Below are 19832 nucleotides of genomic sequence, written 5' to 3'. Positions count from 1 at the left end.
TCAGTTTGAAAGTGAGCCTCAGACGTGGATACTAAAGGTACTCTCACTTTCATTCTTGCAGGGTCGTTGGGAAACTCAAGAAGTTCAACACAAATGAATTCTTATTCTGACAGTGGGTACCAGGAAGCAGGGAGTTTCCACAACAACCAAACCGTGAACAAGGCAGACAGTAGACAGCATTCATTCACGGGACCAACAAGCAACCATGTGGTGAGGAATTCGCGAGCTGAAGGGCAAGCTCTGGTTCAAGTAAGTCAGACGTCTAGCAATCCCCTCTGAGTTCTGTTACAGGCGTTGCTTACGAAGAGCAAAGCCAGTGTGTGTGAATGAAAGAATGAACACTGCACTCAGATGCACTGCACACTGTCTGAGTTGTGGTATTGAAAATATTTTAAGCATAAAGTCTGAAACTCTATTTGTCTGACTTAATTTACTCTTACTAATCAATCTTTATAAGTTCCTAGATGCAGTAGAGCAATTCTTCTCAAAACAAGGAACTTGATGTGAGCAGTCCAGAGGGAGAGTCAGGATGGCATGGACTGGCATAGTTCCTGAGGGCTCCTAATCCCTAGCAGTACTAGCGCTAAAATGTGCTGTAGGAAGTCTCAGAGGACAGAAAACCATTCTCCACCTCCACGAGATGGGATGGAGTCTATAATAAGCAACTGTGTTCATCTTCACTAGAATTGTTCACTGAAATGGTATTTCCTCTGCTGGATCCCCATGCTTAGAGAGACATTGTGTAGAGGCATATCTGCTCAAGTTGGGACTCATTTGATAGGCAGAAATACAATATTTCGCCGGGCGGTGGTGGCGCACGCCTTTAATCCCAGCACTTGGGAGGCTGAGGCAGGCGGATCTCTGTGAGTTCGAGACCAAGCCTGGTCTACAAGAGCTAGTTCCAGGACAGGCTCCAAAACCACAGAGAAACCCTGTCTCGAAAAAAAAAAAAAAAAGAAAGAAATACAATATTTCAGGCATGGTTCTGAACACTCCCTTGCTTCCTTGTTGCTACTTAATTCACATCATCCCACCAGACTATGTAAGGACTGAGAGCCCTAGTAGCCAGTGAGGCTAGCCCTCTGTCCAAGTACCGTAGAAATCCTTTAGTTGCTGTCAGAAAAGTTGGATGGCTACTGTTCCTCAGGGAACACCATAGAACACACCACAGAGGACCAGCTTCCCAGTGCTACAGCAAAGCGTGGGGATGCAGTTGTGCACAGTTTTGCTCATCAGTTTAGGAAAAGTCAATTCTGCGGCTTTTAAGCTTAAAGGGAGCACTTACCCTGGAGCCCCTATTTGAGGCTGTGTTCCCAGCCTGTATATGACCCGTGCATGCACTTGGCTGGTGGAGGAGTGTGGTGAGGTTTGAGGCACACTACATGGACACCTCTGGGTGTTCACCTGCGTTTGGTGGATCTCCACACCAGCTTCTCTCTAGTCTTACTTTTGTCTAATTACCTTAGCTACAGCTTTATTCTTAGTCATGATCGTGTTGTTTTTAAAAAGTAAAAGCTCGTGTTAAGTTGATGTTGTCCCTAATGCTATATTGTATTACCAGTAGGCACTAGGACCTAATTTGCATGTGGTCAGGACAGCTTACCTAGCCATCTAAGTGGGTGTGATTTCCTTTGCCAGCCTGTTGCTGATACTGACAGTCCCCAGGCGAGCATGTGACCTCTCCAACTCTACACTAACTTTTTAAGCCCTGTTCCATTATTGCCTTGTTTAGTTACCATATTCTTCCCTCCCCCCTATCCCTTTAGCACCACCACCACTGTCCCCCAAGGGTTGACATTGAACCCGCCTGAGGTGTTTGAGTAGCCAGCTCACTTGTGACCCGGGAGACTGCAGAAAACCCTCATAACATCCCAGGTTCTTTCCTTACCATCACAACTACAAGTGGGTGAGGTGGATGGTAGCTGCCTTCCAAGAGTACCCGAGGAGGGCCTTTTACCCAGAGCCCTAAGGCCTGTTTCCTTCCCTCCACCTGCCTGCCTTTGCCCCATGGCCGTACCCCTCAGCCACCCCTCCAGTGCCATTTCTTCATTGCTGTTCTGCATCGAGAGCGGCACCTGATACCCATCATACATAGACATCTACAGATTCCTAGCAGACTGTTCCGTGGCAGAAATGTTCATTTTCCTTTCTGGTCTTTTCCAACTGGCTAAGACCAAGAAAGCCAACAAAGGCTTAGAACATTCCTTCTACTGGGACAGATTCTCGGGCATCTCACTGGCATTTCTCTAAACCCACCAGCTAAGCTAAAGCTAAGTGCTCATATATCAGACAAGGCCAAAAGAAAGCAGATCTTAGGATTTGGCTAGGACGCCTATCTGGCCAGGCTTTTTCTTGAACTAAATTATCAGGAGAGAGCTTGACCCAGGCACTATCCAAACGTTCATGTAGTTAGACCCTGCATAAAATATGTCCCACAAGTTAACAGCGCTAACCCATAAAGACCAGCTGTCCATAAATACTCCGCAGCTACATTTAGGCTGGCAGATGAAATAAACATATTTTTCGTTTTCTACAAGATGCATTGCCTTGGCCACAGTCCGACTTGCAGGGAATGATACAAGCACATGGCCCCAGGACCCTTCTTGTTCACAAATCACTTGTAGCCCTTGGAGTTAAAGCATGTCATGTGTTGGAAAGCGCAGAGGCAACAAGTGAAAAATGTAAAGACCAAAAATGAGCTATTAAATGTCTTCAGGTTTCTTCTCCTGACTGGTTTTAGTATTCAAATTGCATCACCAAAAAAAAAAAAAAAAAAAAAAAAAAAAGCAGAAGCAAAAGCTAAGATCTTGCTCTAAAGCTCCATGCAGAGAAGCTCAGATGCCTGAGATCGTGGGTCACGTTCTATGTGAGCTGTATGCGTTTTTATTTCTGTAATAACAATGGGCGCAAACCCCTGGATAAACACGTTCTCTTTTCTCCCCCTCTCATCAGCCATCAGTAGCCAATCGGGCCATGCGAAGAGTTAGTTCAGTTCCATCTAGAGCACAGTCTCCTTCTTATGTCACCAGCACAGGCGTGTCTCCTTCAAGGGGGTCACTGAGAACTTCTCTGGGTAGTGGATTTGGCTCTCCGTCAGTGACCGACTCCCGACCTCTGAACCCCAGTGCTTACTCCTCCACCACGCTCCCTGCTCAGCGGGCCGCCTCTCCGTACTCACAGAGACCCGCCTCCCCAACAGCTGTGCGCCGGGTTGGGTCTGTCACCTCCCGACAGACCTCCAATCCTAACGGACCAGCCCCTCAATACCAGACCACCACCAGGGTGGGGTCCCCACTGACCCTGACAGATGCCCAGACTCGAGTAGCTTCCCCATCCCAAGGCCAAGTGGGATCATCATCCCCCAAACGCTCGGGGATGACCGCCGTACCACAGCATCTGGGACCTTCATTGCAAAGGACTGTTCATGACATGGACCAATTCGGACAGCAGCAGTATGACATTTATGAGAGGATGGTTCCACCGCGGCCAGACAGCCTGACAGGTGAGGATGCGCGACAGCACTGTTCAGAGCCCAGGGTGAGCCCTCTGCTCACACAGACGTGAGCATCATTGGGGAAAGACTGATAGATAGCTTTATCTGAAAAGTTATTATAAACCTAAGGTTAATTTATTTTTCAAGCTTTAGTTCTTTTATATGTGAAATTATATAATATATATGCAGAACTCTTTTGTAAGGCATCTAATTTTTCTCCTCAAAATATTATGGTATATAGAGTGATTTCGTGTGTGTGTGTGTGTGTGTGTGTGTGTGTGTGTGTGTGTGTTCACTCACTGAATCTTAAAAGAATTGGTTAGATTCCCTAAGCTTTTTGTTAATATTATATTCTAAAGAAGGGCTGGTTGAACATCTAGGCTTACCTGCATGCACCCTTATGATATAGTGATATGTTAAAATGTGGGATCAGAATACCTGTCTGAATTTTTCATGAGGAATGTTATAGTTGTATGCACTAGAATATGAACTTCATTCCCTACTGTTCTGATTTGGGCACCCTGATGGGAAACGTACAAAGCCCTTAAGAATTTCTTTCAAATGCCATTTGGATTAAATTAGAAAGACACCAGGTTCCTGGCATTATATCTGTCTCCTTTAGGGGTTTTCTTAAAAGATGTTCTATATTCTGTAATGATTTTATTCTTTTTAGTAAGAGAAATTTTTTTTTTGAAAAAAATATATGTGTAGGACTGATGATGTCGGGCGGTGGCAGAGTGCTTGCCTAGCCATGTGCACTGCCCGGGGCTTGATCCTCTGCGCTGGCCAGGGAGAGTTTTTAAAAACAAGATATATACAGAATGGCAGAATGCAGAGCCATGCAGGAAAAGTTGAGATAAAGAGCAGAAGTCTCTAGGTCCGCCCCTGCCCGCCCCTGCCCACACCAAGTCACTTGTGCCGGCTCAGTCTGCATGTGTGTGGCCTAGAGAAGCGTGTGCTGCACAGGGAGCAGTCCATCATGTGTGTCTTCCGTGCCTTCGTCTCGGTGTCTGCGAGGTGCACAGCACTCCTTTTATGTATGTGGTACAGTTTATTTAATTCCTCCGTGGTAACCCACACTTGTCTGTCATTTTTAGCTGCCAGAGACACGTGGTTTCATATAAACAGGTACAGTGTTACCTGTAGGATCTAGTTGTCAAAGCTGAGTTCCTCTATCAAAGTATATGCGTACTTTTTCCCTGAAAGACTGTCACGTTGGCCTCCAGGAAAGCTTCATGAGTTTGTACTTTCTGACCTGTAATTAGTGTTTGCCAGGCTACTATACTGTCACCTCAGATGGAACAATCTGGTGGCTAAGACGCGACAACTGGCGCCATTACTGCATTATGACTAAGGTTAAGAGTTTATGATCAATTTTATCATAAAAACTCAGGCTCTGGCCTTCTGTAACTTTTATAATGTATGAGAAGTTTTTACACGAGATAAGTTACATTGTTTCTCCATTGTATTTCTTGCTACTTTGCTTTTGGGACTTTTTATTAAAATTTTTAATGTTTTTTGTGGATAAAATTAATGTAGTTTATCTTGTGGTCTCTAGAAAATGTTCATCCTTTGTAAGCTTTTTTCTAATGTAGCAAATGCTATGAAACATTTCTTGTGAAGCTGAATTTGAGCTCAGAAATTTCTAGTTGTGAAATGACCCGTTTGATCATCCTGCCACCAGAGGGGTACGGTTGACTTAAGTGTTTTCTGAAGACTCCTGACAAGCTTGCAGCCATGTCCTGTCGGAAGCATTTAGGAAGCACCCCCTCCCCAAGACCCCAGCACCCCCAAAGCCCCAGCAGATAAGCAGCTCTGAGGACTTGTGCTCCCCTGTGTTTGTGTAAAAGAGCCATGAAGAACTCCCAGCTGAAGGAAAGTGGTGTGTGTGTGTGTGTGTGTGTGTGTGTGTGTGTGTGTGTTCACTGTGTGTAGAGGCCAAAGAACTGTGATCGGTGCCAGTTCTCTCCTTACACCATGCACATAGCAGGGGTTGAGTCCCACAACCTGCATTGCCTTTACCCACTGAGCCATCTCAACGGCCCACTCCGCTTGCTCTCAGTTGTGATTTGACTACCTGACCATTAGGTGGGAATGATCCTTTTTATGATGAGTTACTGTGTTATCTTCGGTCTTTTTCAAAGCAAATATATGCTTTCTTCTGCTTCTAATTGGAAGGTAATCTTAGTTAATATTCCTGATGAAGTAACAAGTTTTACTTACTAATATTGAAAAGTCACAAACCTGTGACCAGTGTTTGAAACCCCCTTCAATCGTGAGCCCCATCATTGCAATCTAAATCAAAATATTTTAAATCATCTAATGTTAAATAGTACTTGTGCATTTTCCTTTAGAAAGATGGTAAATGAGAGTGCCATCTGAGTTCCTGTTAGAACAAGTTTGGGTTTTATTTTGTCTTGCTTTTTAAGAAAGGAAAGCATAGTGACCACAAATAGTGAACTGTATTTCACTTTTCAAAGCCGTTAACTTTCCAGTATTCTCCCATAAAAACCATATATGAACTAATAGATCTATTACGCATCAGCCTTTACCTGTAAGCATATGATGTAAATAGTGTCTCAGGTGTTGGGAGGCAGTGGTGTGAGGCACAGTAGGCTGCCTGCTAGTGAGATGGAGCGTGTCTGCGGGCAGCAGAAGAGAGGCCCCACCGCTGTGAGTACCAGCTCTGGCTCCCTTCATGCAGGACCCCACAGGAGATGTGGCAGTCTGTCTTGTTCTATACAAACATAGAGTATACGTACATAAACCAAGCTCCTGATGTCACCATGTGTCACTGATGGACAGTCCATCACTGACTAAAACGTCATTTATGCGGCGCCTGATGCTATGATCTTTAAATGGTAATAATGGCAGAAGGGGACATTCTCTATTTGGTCACTGTCATAAAGTAACCCATAGTTGGAGAGTGATTCTAGCAAATCAAACTTAATTAATTTCGATTAGGACATTAATTTTTCTCTTGCTACTAAGAAAGATTAAAAAAAAAAAAAAAAAGAACACACAGTGCCCAGAGAGCCTTTCTCACCAGGCCTCCTCCATGCAGAACAGCAGCTCTCAACCTGAGGGTCTTTTAGGATCACATATCAGATATTTACAGTACAAATCACAACCAAGTTACAGCTATGAAGTAGTAACAAAGTAAGTTTCTGGTGCGGGATCAGCACACCGGAGGAACTGTGTTAAAGGTCACAGCGTTAGGAAGGTTGAGAACTACCTGCAGACCTAGCACTTGTTCTGTTGGTTGGCACTTGATTCCAATCTCACCGTGATTTTCTCCGTTTCTATGGTGCCGTGTTCCTTCCTCTAGGCTTGCGGAGTTCCTATGCCAGCCAGCACAGTCAGCTCGGGCAAGAGCTCCGTTCAGCTGTGTCTCCTGACTTGCACATCACCCCCATCTATGAAGGGCGGACCTACTACAGCCCCGTGTACCGCAGCCCAAACCACGGAACTGTGGAACTCCAAGGATCGCAGACAGCACTGTACCGCACAGGCTCAGGTGGGCCCCGTTCCGCTGCCTTCCCGGTTTCCCTGGCCCAATAGGAGGGGGATTTTACTGAGGTTGGGTTCTCCATTAGAAGGAAAATCATGTTGTCCATGTAGTCGTCAGATGAGCGGCTTTACAGCAATCGATGAGCAGTAAGCCAGAAGTTCTTCAGCGCAGTTAGGGGTGATGTGTTTTTACCATGGTGTATTCTAATCAATGAAGGTAGTGATTGCACTGTTAATTAGGATTAAGTGTGGAAAGCTGTAAATATGACTCCCCGTGATAGACACATAGCAGGTAGAGAAAGGCAACCGTTTGCTGACTTCCTTTGTTGTGATTTTTGTTGCCTGAGCCAGGTGTTGAAATGATCCAGATAGTGGCGAGATGGCTGATCTAGCGGGCCTGGGGGTGAAGTTGATTTGGCTCCACTCCTTTTTTCAGTGTGGGGTTTCCTCTGAATACTCCCTCCTATCTATCTGGTTACGGAGCGATGCCCACTGTGAGAGATGTGTATAAAACAGGGTACTGAACCTCACAGCCTTGCACCTCAGTTCTTACCATTTCTTACACCCCAGGTTCTGCTAAACAGGAAACTAGAGCCTTTATGGTATATATTCCCAGAAGGTGCCATAGGGTTGCTTTGGAGAAGTCTCAAAGGCAGCAGTTTCTAGTATCCAAAAACCCAAATCCTACCAAGACATAATTCACAGGTGCACCTGAGGGAGATGTCTCCCAGATCACTAGCAAAAAAAAAAGATTCTTCTTCCCCAGAAATGTGATATTTGGCCTACCGAAGAATTTTCCTTATGATAGATGTTAATGAAGAATGGTCATTTGTTCTTGCGTTCTATAAGCAGGGATTCCTTTAAGCAGACTAAGATGAACAACCTTTCCAATTGCAGAAAGACTGTCAAGTGCTGCAATGGGAGAGACAGCAACTTGGATCATGGGTGAGAAGTGTTGAGTGCAGCAGACAGTCGCAGTGCCCCTAACATCGAATAAGAGTTGCTAGGAGTAGCCGTGGACTTAAAATCGACCTTTTTTGTGACATAGATTTTTTTCTAGTATTACCAAGATCCATAGGTAAAGTAGAGTAGGTTGTTTAAAAACTGGATAGCTTATTTATAAATTTCAGTAAAAACCTTGTTCTTAATCAGTAAATTAAAATTATGACACGATATCATTCATTTCTGAGATGGATTTCATGTACTTTTACTGGAGTTTTAAGTTCTTAAATCTTAATATTGCCAAGCCTATAAGCAGTCTCATAGTTTCACTGCTTCTTTTCTAGGTACTTCTTTTAGTAGCAATAAGCTAGGTTTATGAAGTCTAAAAATAAATAGTTGATGTAATTGCCAAGTGTTTAATCGTTTTAAAAGTAAAAACCATTGTATGTTTGAAAAGTGCAGCCCTGTGGAGAACATGCTAATCTTTCAAAATGCCCACTTCGTAGTAGGTGTTGGAAATCTCCAAAGGACATCCAGCCAACGAAGCACCCTTACATACCAAAGAAACAATTACGCCCTGAACACAGCAGCTACCTACGCGGACCCCTACAGGCCAATACAGTACCGAGTCCAAGAGTGCACTTACAACAGGCTGCAGCATGCAGGGCCAGCCGACGATGGTGCCACAAGATCCCCGTCCATAGACAGCATCCAGAAGGACCCCAGGCAAGTACCGGAGGGCTCTCAGGCCACTCTATAGCTCACTAACTGCTCCCGCTGCTCTGTCTTTTTAACCTATTGAATCTGGGAATATCAGAAACTCTTTATCTCTGTGACGTCACCTGTGTGGTCGTTGATGCTGACCTCGTGTTTTAAAGCTGGGTCGCTTCTGTCCATACTTTGGTTATAGTTTAGAAAAGACTCGGATCTATGGGATTCGGTGCGACATTCATCTTATATGTCCTTTCCTCAGGCAGCTACCCAGGAGGGCCTGACAAAAGGCTGTCCGATCATCCCCCCCTCCCCTTTGCCTGCCTGATTTAGAAGATTCATATATTCTAAATTAGAAAAGACGTATACATTTCCAGTTGTATTAGTCAGTGCTAGGTAGAGGTTTTTACAGGTCCTTTACAAAGCTCTGTGACATTTGGGAGACGATAACATAGAAATTCTCATCTCACAAGCAAAACACATTTGACAGATAACAGCATGTATTGTGTTTGGCCACATACATGATACTTTCCAAGGTAAATATGAGCCCCTTGGCACTTGATTGAGTCTGAAACATTGGCTTCCTCTTTAGTGAAAGCCATTTAAGACGTTCAGAAAATATGATTCAAAACTAAAGAATTTTCATTTCTGAAGGAATGGAATCATTACGGAGTTTTAAGCAACTTTGGTATTATTTTAAGCCGTATATTATTAGCAAGATTTCATTCACTCTTCGCCCACAATTGTTTCGCTGGGAAGTTGTTATAATTATCTATTTGAATTTAACAACTACCAGCTTATTCTGATGACGATGAACTAAAATTAGTGAGGGTCTGGTCACTAAATAGAATAAGTAAAGGTGCTTTAGATGGATGAGAAGCCACTGATCTATTGAAGCCACTTCATGAGTTTACTTTTATGCCTAAAATTCTTTTGGGCTTAGGTATACATTTTGTTCTATAGTTCTAGTTTGCCACTTTTCCAGAAAGAACTATAGAATTGTCAGAAATTTTCTTACATTATTTCGTTTTTTAAAATCTTCAGAATGATAAAATTCTCTGGTCCCCAACACATACAAAATTTCCCAAAGGTATTCTAAATCCAAGGGAATTCGATATCCTAATTGGACCTGCAAGATAATAGTAGCAGCCTATAAGAGCAGCGAAGTGTGGTTAGAGTTCCAAGTTGAAGATGCCGCCCTCGAGACTCCAGCTTTGACCTCTAATGTGAATTGATTCACTATGAACAAGAATTTCCTGTGTGGTAATGCACTCGCTATTCATGCTATGGTAATTTCATAGTCTAATGCATAAACTATGGCAGCGAGCTTTGATTATGTGCGACTTCACTGGGAGTGCTGCTCATAGGATGAGCAGGCGGCCATCCTACAGAAGCAGGTACGTTTACTGTAGCTGGCCTGGAATCCAGATGAACGGAGAATCAACATTCAATGAGAACCACGCTGTTCCTCGGTTGTAAAAATTCACCTCCAACTCTCCTGCTCTTACTACGCAATTAGCCTGATGAACTCTGTGAGGCTGCCAGTTACTGTCAGAAGGAAATCTGTAATGATTTGGGTTTTTAGGTTTTCTTTTGTATGATTTTGGTGGTGTTTTTTTGGTCTTGACCTACATAGCAAGAGCCTGCCTCAGAAGAACAGTCTTGTCCAGGATTACAGATACGCGCCACCAGGCCCAGCCATGGCTTTAAAATATAAAGGATCTTAACTTGGAAATGAAAGTTATTGGTTGTACAAATGTTTTTTTCCTACACAGACTAGCGTGAGAACATCTCTCTTGGAAGGTGGCAGAAGGCCCGCTTCTTCAGTGCAGGCCTCTGCTTGGCATCCGGCCCTTTCTCTACCCCCTGACCTTTATGTCACTGTCATATGCATTTGAACATCCATAATATACAGTGCTATAGTTTTGGAAAATGGTTGCTTTGAAAGAAATGAAGAGAAATAAAAGCAAATATTTTTAAAACAATCACCCTCAGCACTAACAATCTTCCCGTAGACCCCGGCCTCCATCTGTCTCTCTTTCATCAGCTGAAGAGTTTGGCTTGAGTTCTCTAGCCTCAGTTTATCTTCAGTGGTTTTGTCTCACATTTTAGGGTATTTTTGCTACATATAAAATTCAAGTTTTACAAATGTGGTTTTTTTTTTCTTTCAGTACTTTAAAAGGTGTTATTCATTGTCTTCAGACATCTGTTATTTTTTGGTGAGAAATAAGAAATGATTTGTATTTTTCTCATTATGTAATGTGCTTCCTCTCAGCTTCCTTTGTTGAGCTCTTCCGCTTTCAGCATTTCACTGTGATGAGCCGAAGCGTGGGTCTCTGCATTTGTCGTGATTGGGGTTCACTGAAATTCTTTGGATGTAAATTGGTTTTGCCAAAATTAGAGAAAAAAAAATCAGCTTTTATTTCTTTAAATTTTCTGCACTGATATCCCTCTTCTCCTTCTGGGATTCTAGGTAGATGTATTAAAGTCACATGATCATGAGAAGTGGTACAGTCCCTCAGCCACATAGCTTCTAGTGGACTGCCATCAAACACAGTCTGCTTGTTACATGGTTTCATATCTGTTTGGCCTAGGCATTGATCGTTGTTTTAATTTTAATTTCAAATGCTTGAAATTACTTTTTTTTAAAAAATCAACCCAGTTCTTTTTCTGTAGTTTCCATGTCTCTGGTAAGAGTCCCCATCCACTCACTCATTGTTTTATTGTCTGTGTGTGTGTTTGGTGCTGTCTGGCTTTTGTGACAGGGTCTCGGCAGAGTCCTGTGCCCACTGGGATTGCAGGGCTCCACCACCACACCCAGCCTCTCTTTCCTTCCTTCCTTCCTTCCTTCCTTCCTTCCTTCCGTCCTTCCGTCCTTCCGTCCTTCCGTCCTTCCAGTCTGTGAACACGACTGGAATTGTTTCTCCTTCTTTTGAAAAGTCCAGGATTAGGGCTGCCTCTACCTCCGTTTTTACTGCTACTCTTGTCCCATCATCTGCTGTAGTTTTTTGATTCTCTACTGGCCATTGTGAACAAGGGAACCTGGATTTAGATGATCTCCTGCTGCAGCAGAAACTTTCTTGCTGCAGATAACTAAGTTACCGGCGGGAGCTTTTAACACTGCCAGCCCTGATTTTGCCATTTAAAAAGTCGAGTTCAGATGTGTTTTAGCACTAGAATGTCGACCTTATTCTGTGACGTGGTCCTAGATGCTCAGACATGGCCTCTGTGAACTTATGACTTAAATTCTGGGGTGCTCATGTTTGTACTCCCAACAAGTTTGGACTCCAGTATTACCCACTGTGTGTTCAACTCTGCCATTCAATAGTCACTGCATCGGCCAGTCCTGCCTGAGTCCCCTCACTTAGTTGTGCAGCCCCTCAGCTCACTGGTACCCTGTCTGTACCTTCTAACTTCTTTAGAACCAACCAAATCCAGTCCACCTCTACTTCCAGTCCTCACCCCTACTCCTAACCCAGTGTGGGAAATCTATCCTATATGCTCTTAGTTTCAATCTTTTGCATTGTGGTACAGAAAATGCCCCTAAGGAGAAAGCCAGGTAGATGTGGAGTCCTTGGGTAGCTGCCTCCTCTCAAGGATTCCATTCTTATGTTTCCTATTCAGGGCCTATAAACAGTTCCCTCACACATTTACTTCGGTTTTGTAGTAGTTTTTGGAGCATTAAAATGCAGATCCATAGCTATGAAGAAAAGTCTAGCATAGGCTGTAATTAAGCAAATCCTTGCAGTGACGGCATCCAGTTAGCGTGGAAACTGGTAGCGGTTTTCCCAGGGTAAATTCTGCTGAGCTTAGGCCAAGGGTGATGTTGATGCCAACTATTGCTAGCTACTCATCTGCGGGCTGGTCCTCCTAGCACCCAGGTATGTCAGGAAATCTTAACCGTCATTGTAAAGGAAAAAAATATGTTTACAATAAATATGAGTTATCAGAAAGGGTTAGACCACATTCCTGCCACTCTGTCATCTACAACACAGCCTTACACTGTTGAAATAGGAGCGGCGGGGCTGTGTCCCCAGCACCCAGGCCGCTTGGCTAGCTTATGCCCCGAAATAACAACACACAAATTATATTCTGTTAAACACTGCTTGGCCCCGGCTAGTTCCAGTTTCTTATTGGCTAGCTTTTACATATTGTTCTAACCCATTTCTAATAATGTTTGTAAGCACCCCAAGGTGCACTTACCGGGAAGATTCTAGCCTACGTCCATCCTGGGTCGGAGGAGCTTCATTGCCTGCATCTGCCCGGGGGAGTGGAGCATGGTGTCTCTGCTCCAGAGAGCAGAGCTGTCGAGTCTCTCCGGAAGCAGAGCAGAGTCTGACCTCACTTCCTCTTCCGCCCAGAATTCTATTCTGTTTACTCCTCCCATCTATGTTCTAAGCTATGAGGCCAAGCAGTTGGTTTATTATAATTAACCAATGACCTTTCTCCATCATTACACAGTAGACTTGACATGGTTAATCGGCATTAGTTAACACAGTTAAGAGACTTATTACAGAAAATTTCCCTCCTTGGAAAACCTCGTTTTTCATAGGTGAATGTTAATGACTATACACCACCAGGCTTAAGCCATTAGAGCCATTCTCATAAGCAGGCAGAGAACAGTTTTATTCTTCTTACTTTACAGATGAGGGAACTGCACTCCAAATAATCAGCTGATTTCCAAAAGAACAGTGATTGGAGACCCTAAGGGTTTGATCAAAGCAAGATAACTCCAATTCTTTTGATTTTTTTTTCTGTATGTACGTAATGTGCATACCCATGTGCACACATGTCTGTATGTATGTGGTGTGTGAACCCATGTGTATGCATGTCTGAGTGTGGTGTGTGTACCCATGTATGTGCATGTCTGTATATGGTGTGTGTACCCACATGTACTTATATCTATGTGGTGTGCGTACCCACAAGTATGCATGTCTATGTATATGATGTGTGTATCCATGTGTATGCATATCTGTACTGTGTGGTGTATGTACTCACTTGTATGCATGTCTGTATTATGTGGTGTGCGTACCCATTTATATGCATGTCTGTATTATGTGGTGTGCGTACCCATGTGTATGCATGTCTGTATGTATGTAGTGTGTGAACCCATGTGTATGCATGTCTGTATATGGTGTGCATACCCACAAGTATGCATGTCTATGTATGGGATTCTGTATCCATGTGTATGCATATCTGTACTATGTGGTGTGTGTACTTACTTGTATGCATGTCTGTATGTATATCGTGTGCATACCCATGTGTACGCATGTCTGTATTTATGTGGTGTGCATACCCACATGTATGCGTATTCATGTGTATGCAAGTCTGGTATGTATGCTATGGAAATCCCATCTCCACCTTCTGAGGCTAGAATGCAAGCAGACAGGCATAGCTACCCAGCACTGTGTGAGTTCTAGAGAATTTTCAGCTCTCCTGGCTGCCAGACAAAGGCTGAATCTGGAAAAGGCCATATTTGAAGCAGAGAGAAAGTCTAGGAGTCTTGAGATGGTTTAGGAAAGAGAGAAAGGATGGATAGCTGAGCCCACTGGCAGATCGGGTGGGTGATGAGGGAGAGACCTAAGTTACGGGCATCTGTTTTGAGTGACTGTGTAGCTGGACTTAACACCAGTCCTTTCTGATTCTAGCACATTCTTATACTGTTGTTTTCTCCCATGTAAATGTGGCCATGCTGCACTTCCCTGTAGGGAGGAACACACAGACTTGGTTTCACTAGCCTCTACCAACTAACCCCAATTCCTTGTCTGTATCCCGGGCTATTTAGTAGTACTTGCCTTGGGAGCAATAAAGGCAAAACAATGGGGCTAGATGCAGGTAAACTGGGCAAATGCTATCTGGTGCCTTTGCTGTAAAGGGCAACCTTGTGCTGGCACATGCGGCCCTGCGTTAGTGAGCAGTCATGGTGATTCCTATAACTTAACAGGAATGCACCAAAAGTTCATTTGCATAGGTGGGGTGTGCGCATGTGTATGTGTGGGTATATAATGGCCGTTTGAAGAGTACTGAAAAATTAATATCTGGAGGCTTCCCAATCCAAGTGATACTCTGGGATCATAAACTAGCAAGTAGGGAAGCTGAGCCAGGAGGACTTGCCTTGAGTTTAAAGCCAGCCTGAGCTAGATATTAAGACCCTGTCTCAAAAAAGAAGAAAATGGTTTAAAATATTCCCACTGTTCTAGAAAGTTTCTTCTAATAATTCCCAGTTAATTGCCAGGCTGCCCCTGCTCTGTGGACAGTTACTACTCAGGTCCCTGTTGGCACCAATTCGCTCTGCTTGTTCATTTCAGTGGCATCTTGTATCATGTACTGTGGTAGCCGACACACATTGAATATGCCAGCGACCTCCTTTTCACTGGCAAGTATTATTCCATTACACAACTGCATCACAGTTTAGGCTCCTTTGGTGGACAGCTGGGATACCTCCAAATTGGCTACTGCAAATGATATGTATCACCATCTGTGTACAAACAAACCAACTCACCGATAGAATTCTCGGTTGGTTTTAATGTGAAAAGTAATTTTTATTAACTTATTTGGTGTGAATTTATTATTTTCTTTTTTATGAAAACTTTTTAAATTTATGTGTATCGTGTTATGCCTGCATTTATGTCTATGTAAGGGCATCAGATCCCCTGGAACCGGAGTTACAGACAGTTGTGAGCTGCCATGTGGGTGCTTGGAATTGAACCCAGGTCTCTGCAAGAGCAGCTGGTGCTCTTAACCACTGAGCCATCTCTCCAGCCCGAGTTCATTATTTTCATTGAAGTTTTTGGAACCCTTTAGTGCGAGTCTACATAGCTCTTGTTCTGTGAACCATTTTCTACCAAAAAAAAAAAAAAAACAAAGCTGCCTGCCTTATAAAATAGACATGTTGCAAAGATTCTAAACAATAGGCCATCAGGTGATATCAGAAAATTTTGACAGTGAGATGCTACCTGAAAACAAAGTATAAAAGAATCTGTAGTAAGTGTAAGTGTATGGTCATTGTACTATTATAGAACAATAACAAAAACAAACCTGTATTTCATGGTGGAGTAACGCAGGTATTGCTCTGCTGATGACTGTGTGAGCAGCACCCTGGCCTCATGTGGACACATCATGTGGCACTGGGGGGAAGAGACAGGTCGCACCTGGGATAGAGTCCGACACAGAGACACAGAACTTCTGTTGCTCACTCTTGACATGCTAAGGACTATGTAACAACAGTGCAGTTTCTGGAATATGTATAAGCCAAAGGGTGTCAGGAATGCTTTCCCCTAGACAGACCATTCTTGACAAGTTACTTTTTTCTTTTTTGAACTCCTCTGTGTTTCTGTCTCATAATCAAGAGCAGCTATGCATATTTAAGTTTCTCAACAATCACTGTGATTTCTCCACCTTATCTGTGATTAGCAGCTGGTAACAGCTCTGTCCTTTTTCATCAGGCCTTCCTTTCCATGGGCGTGACATCTCACTTAGCTAGATTGCATTTGTTTACCTGTGTGTTGCATCTGCTGCGTTCTTAGATGGGGAGAAAGGCGTAAACTTAAAATCCGGAGGAGAAACACTGGAATGGAAACGCTGTCCATACTGAGAATCCCCTTTCTCTCTGTGTCTGTGTGCCATGATTTGGGGGGGGATCTTAAGCATTTGGGTCTCTGTATACATGATCGGGAGAAATCATTTCCAAATAGATACGTTAGGATTTTTATAACTTTTCTGATTTCTGCCTCTGCCTGACTTTTCCCTTCTATCAGAAATGTGTGGTTCCTTTTGGAGCTTCCTTTCTGAAGCCGTATCTCTTCCATGTAGGGAGTTTGCCTGGCGTGACCCTGAGCTGCCAGAGGTCATTCACATGCTGCAACACCAGTTCCCGTCTGTGCAGGCGAATGCCGCGGCCTACCTGCAGCACCTGTGCTTCGGTGACAACAAAGTGAAGATGGAGGTACTGGACCCAGAGCCCGCCCAGATGTGGGCACACCGTGACTTCTGCTTAGCAGCTGCTTACTTTCTATTTAAAAATCACTGGGGACTTGGGGGCCTGGAAAGATGACTCAGCGGGTAAGAGCACTGGCTGCTCATCCACAGGACCCAGGTTTGTTTCTAAACACCCACATGGCAGCTCGCAGCCATCTGTAATACCAGTTAGTGAGGACCCAATGCTCTCTCCTGGCTCTTATGGGTACTGCCCACACATGATGCACATACCAGCATGCAGGCAAAATACCCATACATGTAAAGTAATAACAACGTTTATAAAAAGTAAAACTAATTCCAAAATGACCAGGGCATGAGGGTGTTGGTGGTGACACAGGATGTGATAGCAAGGCCCTAAGTTCAATCCTTAGCGTCACAAAAACTGCTAAAAAAGAACATTTCTTTCTGAAGTGGTACCAGATACTCTTTCACTTCTTGACTATGCATTTCACTGCCTCTCTGGAAAACCTGGGATGAGTATCCTGCCTAGGGTGCTCTCAGCCTTGTATAAGTTCATCCATTCGGTGAGTGTAGTTATAAAACATGAAGCAAAAATCACTGTCATCTGAGCTCCAGAAATATATTCAAAAAAATCTATTGAGAAAAATCACTGCATTCACTGAACTAGAGAGAGAATATATCTCATAAGGTTCTGGTCAATACAGGTATTTTGGTGTTTATGGAAACATTGCATTGCTGGTTATTGGTTAGTGTTTTGTAGCATGTAGATTTTTTTTTTTTAACATTTCGGGCCTTATCTTCCTGCAATGACATTTATTTTCTGCTCAATATGTAAATCAACACAACGGTTACAGATCTAAAGGTGGACATGAATAAAGCCTAGCAGCATGCAAGTCAAATACTAAAGGACTCCCAAGTGGGAAAGAATCTAAGGAGAGCAGCCTGGAGAACCAGGTCTAGAAATCCCCTCCCGTGCTGCCTCTTGAGTGTCTGCTGCATTTGTGTGTGTTGTGTGCAGACGATGCCAGCCCCCCAGATCTCCCTTCTCGTTAAGCCCTGTGCACAGGAAAGGAGTGCCATCTTAGAGAGTAGTCTTCGAGTTTGCAGCCGGTGTTTCCCATGGCCTCAGCATAACAGACTTTCGCTGCTGTCCGTTTATTGTGTTCCCTCTCAGTCCTGGTACCTGATTTTCTTTTTTCATTCCAGGTGTACAAGCTAGGGGGAATCAAGCATCTGGTCGACCTGTTGGACCACAGAGTTTTGGAAGTTCAAAAGAACGCTTGTGGTGCCCTCCGAAACCTTGTGTTTGGCAAGTCTACAGATGAAAATAAAATAGCAATGAAGAATGTGGGTGGGATCCCTGCCTTGCTGCGGCTGTTGAGAAAATCTATTGATGCAGAAGTAAGGGAGCTTGTTACAGGTGGGTAGAGCATGTGACCTTGTCTAGAGGGAATGCTGGAAACATTCCAGACAGTGCCCTTGCCTAGTGGCACTGAGAAGCCAATGGGAACAGTGTTGTGATAGATGATGCCCTGGGCAGCGGGGTGGGGCTAGCTGCTGCTCACAGCTGTGAATGAGGGAGGCCTCGCACCCAGAAGACTTGGCAGTGTTCTCTCGGTAGCAGTAATGTGCGTATCAGTACGTAGACATTCGCGCCTGGTTCCCTTGTTTAGCTAACTGGATGTTTCATGGCATGGACCTGACATCCCTAATGTGTGGCTTCTTTTCTGTTCTTCTCTCAGAATTTCTCATAGAAGAAATAAGGCCTTGCTGGACTTTCATTGCTAAGCTTTTCCTTATATTAAAATGTTATATTGTCTTTCATGAGCAGACCTCAAATTTATAAAACTTAGGGCTAACCAGGAAGAGAAGTACATGAAAGTTCAGGGATCTCCTTTTTCTGTTTTTTGTTATTTAAAAGTAAGTCAAGTTGATTTGCAGTAGAGACAGTCTGCCCTTCAGAAGGAACCATGCCTTTTGCCTGGGGCACATTGACCCAAGTGCACACTTGGATACTTGCCCCCTTTCATCACTCCTGTGAACATTGGACTTTTCTGTTTGTTTAAAAGGCCCTGGCCTTGAGAGAGGAATGTGAGTGTGTGTTTCAGTCAGCTGTATCCTCATGGAACCTTCCAATATAAAACTATAAACGCCTTCTGATATTTCTCCTAGAACCCTCTGCCAGAAACTTTTTTGACTTTTAAGAAACATTTTTTCCAGCCATATGTAGGTGGTAGAGAAAATCAGGATTCACTTTATAGCCATATACCTTAGCCAGTAATAATTGTAATGGAATGGTTGCTTTCGAAATGGATCGTTCAAAATATTGGAAAGGGAATGATTGATATGAAAACATATCATTCAGCTCTCATATGGAGAGGACCTGGAAATTTATTTCCCGTTCCCAAAGGCTATTTCTCTCAGCTTGATTTCTGTGCAAACACTGTCTGGTTAATATGAAACTACCAACTCCTACTATGAATCCAGATTTGCTTGCTTGCGCACGTGTGTGTGTGGCATGAGTGGGCGGGGGGGAGCGAGGGGCTGATATGTGTACAATATGTGTACAAGGCCAAGACCTAGGGAGAAAGTAAAGTTAGTTGTTCATTTCTTGGTCATAACATTTGGTAGTACCAGACTTACCTGATGTCATACAGAAGAAATGAAGGAGAGTGAACTGTGGTATGTCTTCTAGCAGGAAGCCTCTGGAGATCTTAAATCCTTCTTTCATTAACACTTCTCCAAGTCAAATATTTACCAGTTCTTTAAAGTGCAGAATCACGGGGGAAGGGGATGTTGAAAGGGGTGTCAGATTCCTCTTGCTTGATTGGTCCCCAAGCAAGACATCGTTGTACCTTTTCTACACTCAACCCCACTGTATGTTTGCATTGGCCAGGACAGTAAACTTATATAACTTCCAGACACAAGCTTGAGCATCAAGCTTGCCCCCAAAGCAACAGCACATTGAGAAGGCAAGGGACACAAACCTGGGAGCGCATAAGAATAGCCCTAAAGACCAGTTCTGCCCTGCACCCAGCCTCCTGGACTCCTGATCAGGAGTCTTTTGTCTGAACTGCCCTGACTCCGAGAAACACAGCTCCAGTGTTCTCAAACCCTCCCTGAAGACAGCATTAGCTGTCTGATTTCCAGTATCCAGCCAGTGCCATCCACAAAGACAGTGGCTCTCCAGGCTTCATGTGTGGCTTGTGCCGGTGTGTACTCGGAGTTCATCTGATAA

At 43.8% G+C, this 19832-nt stretch overlaps 2 protein-coding genes across 22 annotated transcripts in view; both read left to right on the top strand.

The window, feature by feature from the left end:
* Dapl1 (death associated protein like 1) overlaps positions 1 to 19832 on the top strand; it is a 341707-nt gene that overhangs the window by 161439 nt on the left and 160436 nt on the right. The gene's annotated exons all lie outside the window — the stretch shown is intronic.
* Positions 1 to 19832, top strand: part of Pkp4 (plakophilin 4) — a 205459-nt gene that overhangs the window by 154637 nt on the left and 30990 nt on the right. For 11 of the 21 annotated variants that reach the window (XM_050124002.1, XM_050123935.1, XM_050123993.1 and 8 more), the window contains 7 exons: positions 62 to 249; positions 2953 to 3502; positions 6822 to 7010; positions 8452 to 8671; positions 10828 to 10875; positions 16469 to 16601; positions 17801 to 18014. In XM_050124002.1, the coding sequence (XP_049979959.1) occupies positions 62 to 249; positions 2953 to 3502; positions 6822 to 7010; positions 8452 to 8671; positions 10828 to 10875; positions 16469 to 16601; positions 17801 to 18014 (1542 nt within the window). Of the gene's footprint in view, positions 1 to 61; positions 250 to 2952; positions 3503 to 6821; positions 7011 to 8451; positions 8676 to 10827; positions 10876 to 16468; positions 16602 to 17800; positions 18015 to 19832 lie in introns of all 21 variants that reach the window. The other 10 variants (XM_050124024.1, XM_050123977.1, XM_050124019.1 and 7 more) reach the window with 4 other exon arrangements.

The sequence above is a fragment of the Alexandromys fortis genome, unplaced genomic scaffold (genome assembly GCF_014885135.2).
Source record: "Alexandromys fortis isolate MF-2015 unplaced genomic scaffold, M_Fortis_MF-2015_v1.1 scaffold_8_9099976_23576923, whole genome shotgun sequence".
Taxonomy (NCBI): Eukaryota; Metazoa; Chordata; class Mammalia; order Rodentia; family Cricetidae; genus Alexandromys; species Alexandromys fortis.
Note: the sequence above shows the minus strand (reverse complement) of the source record. Positions and strands in the feature narration are given on the sequence as shown.